The sequence below is a fragment of the Carettochelys insculpta genome, chromosome 7, assembly GCF_033958435.1.
Source record: "Carettochelys insculpta isolate YL-2023 chromosome 7, ASM3395843v1, whole genome shotgun sequence".
In the NCBI taxonomy this organism is placed as follows: domain Eukaryota; kingdom Metazoa; phylum Chordata; order Testudines; family Carettochelyidae; genus Carettochelys; species Carettochelys insculpta.
In genome coordinates this window covers 37,160,048-37,172,263 of record NC_134143.1, presented here as the reverse complement: position 1 = coordinate 37,172,263, position 12,216 = coordinate 37,160,048, and the positions used below count along the sequence as shown (strand labels likewise).

The 12,216-nt window shown below is 40.6% G+C and overlaps 1 protein-coding gene across 1 annotated transcript in view; it reads right to left on the bottom strand.

Annotated features, from left to right (window-relative positions):
- The window catches only part of PCDH15 (protocadherin related 15), a 695,579-nt gene that overhangs the window by 34,589 nt on the left and 648,774 nt on the right, over positions 1 to 12,216 (bottom strand). Inside the window, exon 29 of the mRNA XM_074999591.1 lies at positions 634 to 852. Within this exon, the coding sequence (XP_074855692.1) occupies positions 634 to 852 (219 nt within the window). The remainder of the gene's footprint in view (positions 1 to 633; positions 853 to 12,216) is intronic.

The following is a 12,216-nucleotide window of genomic DNA, read 5'->3' as shown; positions in this document are numbered from 1 at the left end:
GAGATGTTTATCCATTTGTTAGCCAAACTATTTAAAATTCCCAAGTCCATTGAGTGTAATATGAAATCTTAAGTAAATGGGTTCTCATGAGTTTTCTGCATATTCAGAAAGAGCTAGAATACAGCAAAAGCAGCTTCTCTACACCATGTTTTGATGCTTGAACTTAGGTCTCAGCTGGAACCAAACAGTACACAAATCCAAAAAATCCAGAGTAATAACTGCCTCATATTTTAGAGCTACACAAAAGTTTTGGATCACCTCATTTTCTCTGCAATTCAAAAGTTGAATCATGAGTCACATACTAAGCTTCAATAGTTTGGGCATATTTGGATCCATAGTTCAGGGTGAAGCATAACACCATATTCACATATTAGATATTTAGAATCAGAGTTTTGGTTTTACTTCAACTGTAATCTGAAATGATTACCTCACCATATACATAATAAATATCAAAATACATATATACATAAAGACATTAGGAGGAAGACATAAAAATAGCTAGTGTAATTGGAGCATGAGGGACAGCTTTCAAAGCATGCAAAAGTTTTTGGCTATCAACAGTAGTTCCCCTTGTAGTAAGCGTATAAGTTATTAGAAAGAATTGTCAATGACAAAGAAATTAAGAGTACTTACTGTCTGTAGCTGACCATAACTATTAAAATAGCAGGCATACAGCAAAGGATGATTATGACAGCCAGAGCAAGCAATGCCCCTTCTGTGTATCCAACAGCTTGTGCCTGCTTCTTAACATTGGCCACCACATCTGGGGTGCGGATTTCCAGAATACGTCCTCCTTGCCCAAGGTATGGCTGAAATTCTTTATTGATATCTAGCAGTTTTCCATCCAAAAACCTTCAATATCACAAAGCAAAACTATTACGGTGGACCTAGTTAATTCTGTTCCTATTAGTAGTCATCTGAGTTAATAAATATATGTTTTGTACATACTGCTACAGTACATAACCGGTCTTTATGTACTTCTGAATCTTACTATTCTTTTATAACCCATTGTCTGTAATATCATTAATGTATCTCACCTAGAGACTAATACCTTGATGTTTTGGGGTCACTTGTTTGTCTTCATGACCCTAAGAACTATGGGCTTGTCTACACTACCACATGCCTTTGAAGGAAGGGTGGTAATTAGGGTGTTGGGAGTTTACTAATGAAGTGCTGCCTATGCATGGCAGCACTCCATTAGTAAACTCCCAACATCCTAATTACCATCCTTCCTTCCAAGGAAGGTGGTAGTGTAGACACAGACTAAAGGGTTAAACAAACAAGATAGACTGAAGGACAGAGATCAGCACCACCGTCCCACCACCGACCCCCCCCCCCCAAATATAAGTGTGTGTGTGTGTGTGTGTGTGTATATGAATGTTCTGGTCTTGCAGATTGGGTATCAGGCATGAAACTGACAACTTGATAGAATACCATTTTAGATATAGAAAAAGTATGTCAAACGCAAATCCTTGGATCAGTGGATAGCCCTCCAATGGAGAGCGTCAGGGTATCAGCCAAAAACAATTATGGAAGGACACTGTTCCAAACTTTGGGTTGAGTTTTCGAAGGTGAGGACTATGTTACAATCATCAAAGAATGGAAAATTATAACAGACATTCTTACTATTAATGAACACAGGTGGCCAGATGCAGATATGAACAACATGAAAAACAACAAGGAAACAATTATTTTACCCAGGAAACCCAATGGAGGTTGAGATTGATCTTGAATGTTGATGCATCAAGAACCATTTTAGACTGGCAATCAGTTAATGGAAAAAGTATATAGCAAAGACTTCAGACATTCTGTCATTCAGTGTTCTACCCCAAGAACAAATATGGAAAAGATTATCAGGCTATTTGTATAACATACTGAAGGATTTCATCAACAAAGTCCAGTGACATCTTATTCTCATTGTTTTGGGCAATATGAATGTTATGTTGTTGACAAACAATTATGGCATAATGGGCACATATGGGTCTGGCTCACAACAAAAGAACAATAAAACAACATGGATCCCACCTGACAGCATTGCTAAAATTAAAATAAATATTTTTGGTACATAAAAAAGTTCTAATCATCATTACAAGATCTCTGCACATACAATGGGGCATATGTAGGCAAGAGCCATCAATCATGTACTGTCTAATAAAAATGAAATTGAGGAACTTATGAGGAAAGATGATAGTAAGAAAAATGAACATCATTAACCTTGGGGTGTACAAATTAGGAACGATTTTGAATTCCAGCTTTCAAACTAGCTTACAAATATGCCAGAAACAGTGTTTAGATTATAAATATATTGCATCAGAAGCCATTAGCAAGTTGTATACAGCACAGAGCATTCTTGGATCTAGGAAATGGAGGAAGTAAGAGGGGCCTATCAAGGCCACATGAGATGTTACCACAGAAAGAACACAAACTAAGTTAAATCGACTGAGTGCCTTTAGATCAAAGCATGGAAAACAATGAAAAGAGGAATATGGAGATAAAGAAATAAAAAGATTAGCCAGAAAGAAGCATATGTCAGTTGATTGGGAACTGGAAAAAGGAATACATGAGAACACTTTACCAAAGCAGTATAAGACATGCTGAAGATTTTAGCCATGGCATTTCCATGACAACCTTGGCAGAATCTCAACAGATATAACATTTAACTTTGATAATCAGAATCCTAGGGCTAGGATGACTGCAAGGGTCGTCTAGTTTAACCCTTTGCCAGCTGCAGGATTTGTTGTGTGTAAACCATCCAAAATAGGTAACTATCCAGCCCGCTTTTGAAAACCTCCAGCAAAAGAACTTCCACAACCTTCCTAGGCAGTCTGTTCTGTTGTCCTACTATCCTTAATGTTAGGATTTTTTTAAATCCATCTTTTGTAGGGTAGATGGCAGAACTTGAGGTCTGCTGTGAGGATATGATGATGGATTAACTTGAAGTAGACACAGAATGATTGAAGAACAACAAATCACCAGGTTACTATCAAATCACAGTGGAAGTTCACCAGACCACCCCTCTATCTAGACTTAAGATCCCAAGGTTGACCCTGAACTGCAACTTCCAAGTATGTCCACCGAGCTACTATTAAAGCACAAACACACCAATTTGGGCTCCGGGACTCACCCGGAAATGTTTAAACATATCCTGATTTCACTGCCCTCATTTTAAAAGGGATTCCATAGAGAATATGCCACTAACCTGCCTTTCACCAATTTTTTGCTCTCATTATTTCAAGTGTTCTGCACAAGGAGATTTATCATTTATTCTCCAAGTATTTGCTATATACCCAAAGCATAGCATTTATTGGGCCACATTATTTTTAGTGCCAAGATTTACAGGGTGTGCGTGTGTGGTGGGTGGGAATCAGCAGACCACAATTATCAAGCTATACCCACACCAGAGACTGTGCAAATTAGAGAAACTCATGAAATGCTCAGTATGCTCAGGTGGGGAGTGTCTGATCCAGGAGCTTGTTCAAGCTAGTTGATAGCATCTGATGTGTAAAGGAAAACTTTAACTGAGCAGCTGTGTCCAGACTTCTTTGTGTCATCCAAAGGGGCTGAAACGGGAAAATAATGCCCACAATCTTTATAATAGTTTAACTGCATTAAGTAGAGCACTACAATACATTTTCAAAGTTAGTTTGGGACTCATGAAAGCTGCCAGGCTGACAGCAGTATAAAGTGAGCGTTTTACTCATTCCGAGGATGTCAAGTATAAAAAGCAAAGCAAAATGAATAGTAAGCCACCATATATTTTCAACCCTCTTCTATAGTATAATACAGTGATTGTCAACCCATTGATCGCAATTGACTGATAGATCCTGGAGCTTCTGCCCGTTGAACATGATCCTCAAGTAAGCAGTCTCTGACTGCGTGGCCCCAGGTTGCCTCTGGAAGCACCTGGCTGGCTTAGTGCAGGCTTGTCTTTGCATCCCATGAGAAAGGATAGTGACATAGCTCTTTGCTGCCCCTGCCCTCAGCACTGTCCAAGCAGCTCCCCTTGGCTGGGAACTGGCCTATGGGGGTGGCACTGGCAGCAGTTCAGCACATGGAGACCCCCTTCTCTGACTGGGGCTGCACACAAAGATGGGCCTGCATTCTACCAGCCAGCCGTTTCCAGGAACATGCAGGCAGAGAGCCTGCCTGGGCACTCCTACACTGCTGACCAGGAGCCACTTGTGTAAAGTGCCTCTTGGATGCGGCTTTTACCTCCACCCCTGTACCAGCCTGGAGCCTGCATCTAAACTCCCTCCCAGAGCCCACACCCTGTCCTGCACCCAATACTCTGTCCCAGCCTGGAGCCCCCTCCTTTACCCTGAGTGTTGGGATGCAAGCATGATGGATGAAGGCACTGGGAGAGAGTTTGGTACAAGAGAAGTCTCCAGGCTGGAATAAACTCCTTTCCAGAGCTTGCACTCCTTGCTCTCCTACCTCAACATCTTGCCCCAGGCTGAAGTCCCTTCTTGCACCAAACCTTCTTCCCTCAAACCACCTCCCAGAGGCCGGGACACACTCCTTTCCAGAGCTTGCACTCCTCTAGAATGCATCACAATACTCTACCCCGGCCTGGAACCCGCTCCTGCACCCAAACTCAGAACCTCTTATCTCCTCCTGTACACCAAATCTCTGCCTCAGCTAGATGTAAGTGAGTGAACACGTGGGAGAAGAAGCGGCAGAGTGCGTAGGGCCTCAGGGAAGGAACAAGGTAGATCCTGGTTTGCCCTTAAATCCAAGAAGTGATCTCAGGCATAAAAACACTGGAGACCACTGGTACAATAAAGAAGTGTAGCAGTAGCAGTGTCAGTTCCAGCATATTAGAAAGACAGCCTGGATGATGTAATCTCCTTTACTAGATGAAATTCTATTGGTGAGAGAGACAAGCTTTCAAAGAAGAGCTGTATGACAAAGAAGAATCTGAGAATATTCATTCTGAAAATCAAAAAGTTCTATAATTTCGAGGATGATAGGCTGTATTCTTCATGCACAAGAAAGTGGTTAAAGTATGCTCATTAGCAATATTATGAGCAGTGTTTCCAAAATACTACCTTGGTAATAGAATAATGATTAATCATTCATTGATCCATCAACTCATTTTAAATTTCCAACTAAGGTCTTAATATTTTCTCTAAGAAAGAATAATTTGGTTTTAGTATTACTATGTTTTGCTACTATTCACAACTAAGCCTTTGGCCCTGTTTCAGATAACATGTTTATTTTGGGTAATTTAGCAAAATTAATTTTTACTTACCTAAACAAAACCTGCAATATGAACAAAACAAAACAAAAAAAGGAGTCATGTAGCACTTTGAAGAGGAACAAAATAATCTATCTAGATCTGAAGGAATGGGCCTGTCCCACGAAAGCTCATCACCTAACACATTATTTTGTTACTCTTTAAAGTGCTGCATGACTGCTTTTTTTGTTTTTTGAAGATACAGACTAACACAGCTACCTCCCTGCAACGTGAATGCTAAAAATGCAAACTTAATGGAGACCGGAGCCCTAATTCTTCCTTTGAACACTAGAGGTCACTGGTGTATGTTTGATGTCCTCTGTGCTGATGAAGAGTATGTAAGTATTCAGCTTCGCCAGCATTATACCTCAGGGACACTTTAACACTATCTCAGTTAAGACTGTTCACATTTTCTTTACAAACTCTTATTTTAAGGCATTCATAAATCAACCATTCACATTCACTACATGAAATACTCTGCAGGGTTTCAGATGAGTGGATATTTTAAATGAGGAATATTCTTAAACTGAATTGACTGAGAATAGTTTATAGATTACAATGCTTTCAGTGTGCTAATGCATCAAAAAACCATAATTAAAATACACTGGTATTTGGTTTAAATGGTTTGACAGCTTTTCAGTTGTTTGTGGAGGAAACAATTTGATGCATTTGATGCTATATGTCAGAATCACCAAAAAACAGATTTAATTAATGTGTAGTCACAAAACAGCCTATAAGTCAAGACAAATCACATATTTAATCCTGATCGACCACAAGAGTTCTGAAAAAGACTGTGCAGTCCTCATTGTTCATAAGTATTATAATTATTATTAAATGTAAAAATCACCCATGATTCAGAAAAAATTCTTACTGGGCCCAACCGGCAATGAGCAGCACAGCATAAAGTTCAAATTTTAGACACTATTGAGATTTTACTGGCTTTTGTTTCTGCAAGGCTGAGCTTCTGTGTTATCTGAGCAGCAACTGTTTAAGTGTAAGTGATTACATGCAACCTGAAAAACTGATATGGTAATACTACATATCCTCTGTCCAATGACTCAGATGCTGAACTGCATTCAAGCTATGCTTGCGTGGCATTCAAAAGGTGAATATAAAAGTGGCTTTAAGTATTTTTAGATTCCCTGCACCCCACAAGTGAAACTCTGAGACTAGCTGGAGACTGCCAGTGGTGTTATGTGAGAGAGCCTTGATGCTGCCCTAAATTGTATCCAGCTGCCAATAGCCCTTAGGTACATTTTGGTAACAAGAGATAACAGGACAGCCTACCTCCCACTTCATGCTTGTACCAGTCATGATTCTTGTGGCAGGGGGATGGTAGTAAAATGGGTACTGTGGCTCTAAGTCACCTGAAAATACATCAGGTATGGGGGAATCTTTAGGGGACCAGATCTGCTGACAGCAGGACCAAGCCATATTCCAATATTCACTAACAGACCCAATAAAAGAGTAATTTCTGAAGTTGACAGGTGAAGGCAGGAGCCTGGTACTACAACTCACAATGTAGATTAAAGTGAGGGATGCAGTTATGAATCATATACAGAATTACACTATGGCCGTGTCTACACTAGCCCAAATCTTCAAAATGGCCATGCCATTCTGCTCATAGGAATAAGGGAATTTCGAAGTTGACGGGGTCCTTTCGAAAAGGACCCCCATCTGGACAAACAGCGTGGCAGCAAAAAGCTGCAATTTCAAAGTGCCACAGCCGCTGGCATGATAATGAGGCGCTGAATATACATTTCGGCACTTCATTAGTAATCTTCGAAATGGCCATTTGCATGACCGTTTCGAAGATTTGGGCTAGTGTATACGTAGCCTATATGTCTTATAAGTTAATGTTCAGTAAAAGATAGCTGAAGGACATGTCGAAATATTTTCTAATACTCAAGTAAAAATTTTGTATGATTGCTAAAACTACAAGTGGGTAAATTCACAGGGTAAATAAGAACTGTATAGAATATTTTCCCTACCTCTTACATTAAAATAGACCCTCTTCCGAGATTTGGGAAATAATGGGTTAGGCTAGGAGTTGGCAACTTGTGGCTCCAGAGCCACAGGGAGCTCTTTAAGGAGTATTTTGTAGCTCCTGATGCTGACTCCTCTGCGGCTCTGGACATTGTAATGACCCTGCCCTGCTGCTGCTGAAACTATAGCAGCTATCTGCAGCCTGGTCAGCACTTGGCTCTCTCTCCTCCCCCTCTCACTTCCAGCCATGTCAGGGCTCACCAGTGGGTGGGGGTGGCCAGCGCTCAATTAGGTGAGGTGTGGGGGGAGCTGGCCCTATTGCTGTGCCTTCTGGGCTTGAGTGGAGCATGGTGCAGGGGCTGCAGCAAGTGGGGTCCTGCTCTGGACAGGTACGGAGCAGTTTGGGTTTCTCTTCCCCCCATTCTCTGGTTCCATTTCCTGTCCCCAAAGCCAGGCTTCTCCTGAATTCCCCATCCCCTTAGCTGTGCTGTTCTGCCTACTGCAGAGATGTGCTGGCACTCATGCTGCCCTGTGAACCAGGCTAGCAGCATCTCTACCACTCCGCTTTAGCTGTAGGCTCAGTGGGCATGCAGCAGCATCTTGTTCCCACCCAACTCTGGACATAATGCGTAGTGGTTCTGCAAAGCAGCAATTGCCTGCTGGGCCTCCTGCTGCTGCTGCCTGATGGGGGAGGGTGCGGAATGGAGATCCCCACCCTGGGAATGCCTGAGGGATATGCATGCACAGCATCACTGTCAGTAACATAAGGAAATGCACCCTGTGTTGTCTTGTTTTGTAGGATAGTATATCTCAATGACCAGTTGATGGACCTGTACTGATCACTGAAATCTCCCTGACACAATTTAAAGGCAGCAGGCCAGTCCCTGGTGTCCAAAAAGCTTAGATAGGAGAAATGGCCATATGGTTACGCAGCCATAACCCTGCCACCAAACAGCTGTTAATTACCTCAACCAGCTGCAAGAAAATAAGTTCCGCTAGCTAACTGAATCGCTTAATGTTTGGCAAATGTTATTTGCTACCACTTACTACATTCATAGTAAGCATGGTTATAGACACAATTGTGTTTAGAGCCCTAATTCTACAAATGTCTTTAAAAGCATGTGGAGCAGATGGGGTCTAGATCCTCTGTGCAAAAATACTTTATTCTAGTGTCATGGGGAAAGACTTCATCCTAAAATGAGTTTAAAACTTTGATGTTATTTATTAAACACTGTCTCATATTCACATGCATTGTGGCTCTTGATTTTGTAATGGAATTTGAAAAAAAAGTCTCTTCTTGCTATTTTGGTTGCAGACCCCTGAATTAGGCAGAGCCATCCCCACTATCATCCCTAAACTCATGCCATTGTTTCCTTCCATCTCTGTATTAAAATAGTGACAACTTGTTTTCTATGCCTGAATATTAACCCCTGGTATCTCTTGCTTATTACACAGGGTTCCTTACCACCATGGATCCTTCTGGCAGGATTCTGAGCTCCCCATGAAGAGTATTCCAAGTAGAAGGAAGTGGGATGGTTATAAAACCCAGCAGTCTTCTTTCCAGTAGGAGAGGGGACACTCCAGTTGCCTCTGAAGACTGCTGAATTTCCCCATGATGCGCTTAACTACACTTTGAAAGGCTGTGGTTTTAGGGAAGGAGTTTCTCTTTAGATTTGAATAAGCATCTGAGTTTATCTGAACCAAACATTTTGAGATTCATCCATCACTGACTAAAACATGATAATGCTTCAGATTTCAAGTAATGAAACTCTCACTTAATTTCTCTCCCTTACTTTATTAGTCTGATATTCATTCACCTCTACCCCAAGGGCACAAAAACATTCTCCAGGATTTTGCTGATTTAAATTTTTAATAGCTCTAAAAGAAAAAAAATACTCTGACTATGGAAGCAGATGAAGCATTTTAATAAGATTCCTTTCACAGATAGTTTTATCTTGTAACTGTGCAAACGAAGAAAGCTAAAAGCATTTTATACATTTGAAAATTTGCATTTTAACCTCTCCTCATTCCTCCTCTCCAGTACTATAGATTCAAGTCTGGGCTATAAACTACATTTCTGTACTTTCATGGACCCTGACATAAACAGAACTAAATTTTCTGCCCAAACAAGGGCATTTTGTCATCAGAAAATCCTGCCAGCGTGCACCAAAGAGGCATTTGCTGACATTCATGTGCATTGGCTCACTTTGTAGGTAGATTAAGGCAAGATTGTGTACTGGCACATTTGGGCTGTGTCTACATGGGCACAGATCTTCGAAATAGCCATATTTCGAAGATTACTAATGAGGCACAGAATTGAATATTCAGCGCCTCATTAGCATAAGGACACTTCTGGCCACAGTGCTTCAAAAGCACTGCTTTTGAAAGTGTGTGGCTTGGCACGGCTACACGGGGCTCCTTCCCGAAAGGACCCTCACCTTTTGAAATCCCCTTATCCCGATCAGAGATCAGAGATCGGGATAAGGGGATTTCGAAAGGTGTGGGGTCCTTTCAAAAAGGAGCCCCGTGTAGCTGCACCAAGCAGCGCTTTCAAAAGCGGCATGGCTGGAAGCATCCTAATGCTAATGAGGCACTGAATATTCAGTTCAGTGCCTCATTAGCAATCTTTGAAATATGGTTATTTTGAAGATTTGTGTCCGTGTAGACACAGCCTTGGAATCCAAGTCTTAATCTGGGAATACTGGGATAACGCATACCTAACACAGCCATTATGATAGCTGGAGCACACAGCATGGTGTCTAACTATAGGAAGTATGTTGAGCTTGGATAGAAGTTGGTAGGGCTATTCTCTGACTTCCCAAAACTTCACAGTCAAATGTGGTAATTTGGGATGAAAGAGTCAAGGAGCAGCATTTATAAAGAGTTCAGTTTAAATTTAAATAATATGGCATGGAAATAGATCTCTGTCCATAATGTAGACCTAGATTATTTCAATGGCGTTGCTGAGAGTTGTGGTCCACTGATGAGTAATTGGGCCCTGGATTCTTCTGGAGGGATTTGCCAACCATGCATTTTGTGGGTACAGCTACAGATCTGTTTTATGCCTCCTCAGTGGACCTGTAAGAAGCCTACCTATTTTTAAGGATGTCAGTGCAGGATTAAGGAATAAACTAATTTAGGAATTCACAACGGAATGTCAAATAAAGATGAGTACAAGTCACTAACTAATACAAAGTAATCTTGATTGCTTGCTTAGCTGGGTTCAAGAAAACAATATGAGTTTCAGTATGACTAAATGTAAAATCATAAATCTAGTAAGAAAGAAAGTTCTCTCTCTGATGATGGGACGTTGGTATGAAGATTCTGAAAGAAATTTGGGTTTGTGGTGAAAGACCAGCAGACCACAAGCTTCTAGTGTGATTCTAAATGTGCTGAAAGATACTTGGATGCTTAAACCAGGCATATGAAGTAGGAGGATAGAGTTTCTATGACTTCTGGAATTGATATTGGTACAACTGCTATCAGAATACTGTGTCTTGTTCTAAAGCAACAAGAAGTTCTGCAGCACCTTATAGACTAACAGATATTTTGGAGCATAAGCTTTCGTGGACAAAGGTCCGCTTCATCAGATGCATAAGTGGTGGGGGGAGGGGGGTTGCCTACAAAATCTTATGCTCCAAAATATCTGTTAGCCTATAAAGTGCCACAGGACCTCTTGTTGTTTTCGAAGATACAGACTAACTCGGCTACCTCTCTGATACTTGTGCCTTGTTTTCTTGTTTGATATTTAAAACTTGGAGACATTCAGAGGAGAATGATTAAAACACTAGAAAACATCCCTTATTGTTAAAAAATCAAGAAAATTATCAAATAAACAGCTAGGTGATGATTTGATCACCTCTACATTTGCATGCAGATGATGACATGATAATAGGTGGTTCTTCAGTTTATTAAAACTGGAAGTTGAAGTTTGATCAACAAGAATACAAATGAAGGTAACATTTTAATAGTCAGAGTAAATAATCACTGCAACAATTTACCAAGGGACATGATGGATTCTGTGCTGGAAATTTTAAAATCAAATTTAATTTTTTTTCTGAAAGATATGCTCTAGTTCTAACAAGAATTAATCCCAGAAAGTGCTCTGTCCTGTGCTATGCAAGAGGTCAGACAAATGATCACATTGGTCCCTTTTAATTTTTGCCTGTGTGGATCCAGGCTCCTCACATTGTAATTAATCTGTATTAAGTTTAGAGCTCTAGAGAACACACCCCCTTTCAATCATAATGCGTAAGAAAATGACAGTTATTTGCTTTTCAGACCTGTGACTGACACAGACTGCCTCATACCATCACTGAATGCTCTGGTCTAAATCTCGCTGCAAGAGAAGCAAACACTCAGACAAAATGTATGAAGAAGCCACAGACAACAATTAATCTGGAAAGGCTAAGAAAGGCTTTTCCTTGCTTTTATATAGAATTCTACATGGAAACACATTTGGAAACGAAGGTAAAATAATAGGTCTACAAAGGCAATTACTGCAGATGGGAGAGAGAATGAATACTTATTCATACATAAATTTTGACTGAGCATAGTACTTACAAAAAATGACAGATTGACATCTCTGTAGACTGAGGTATTCATTTAGTCCTATAAATTACCTCAAGCCATTACCTAGAGATACCCTGTCTAGAAGTGAGAAACTAATTTAGTTTCCATATCACTTAGTCCATGGCTTCTGAGACTGACAAAGATAAGCCAATAGTTGTGCTGGTTTTTGTGATGTTTGAAAATGTTCACCCACTTGGAATTTAAGAATGTGAAAGAACTGATGTACTGGGTTAGACTAAAACAACAAGAAGTCTTGTGGCACCGTATAGACTAACAGCTATTTTGGAGCATAAGCTTTCATGGGAAAGCACCCACTTTGTCACATGCATGAGTGGGGGGTCCAGAGGAGCAGGCATCTGACAAAGTGGGTCTTTGCCTATGAAATCTTATTTAGTCTACAAGGTGCCACACGACTTCTTCTT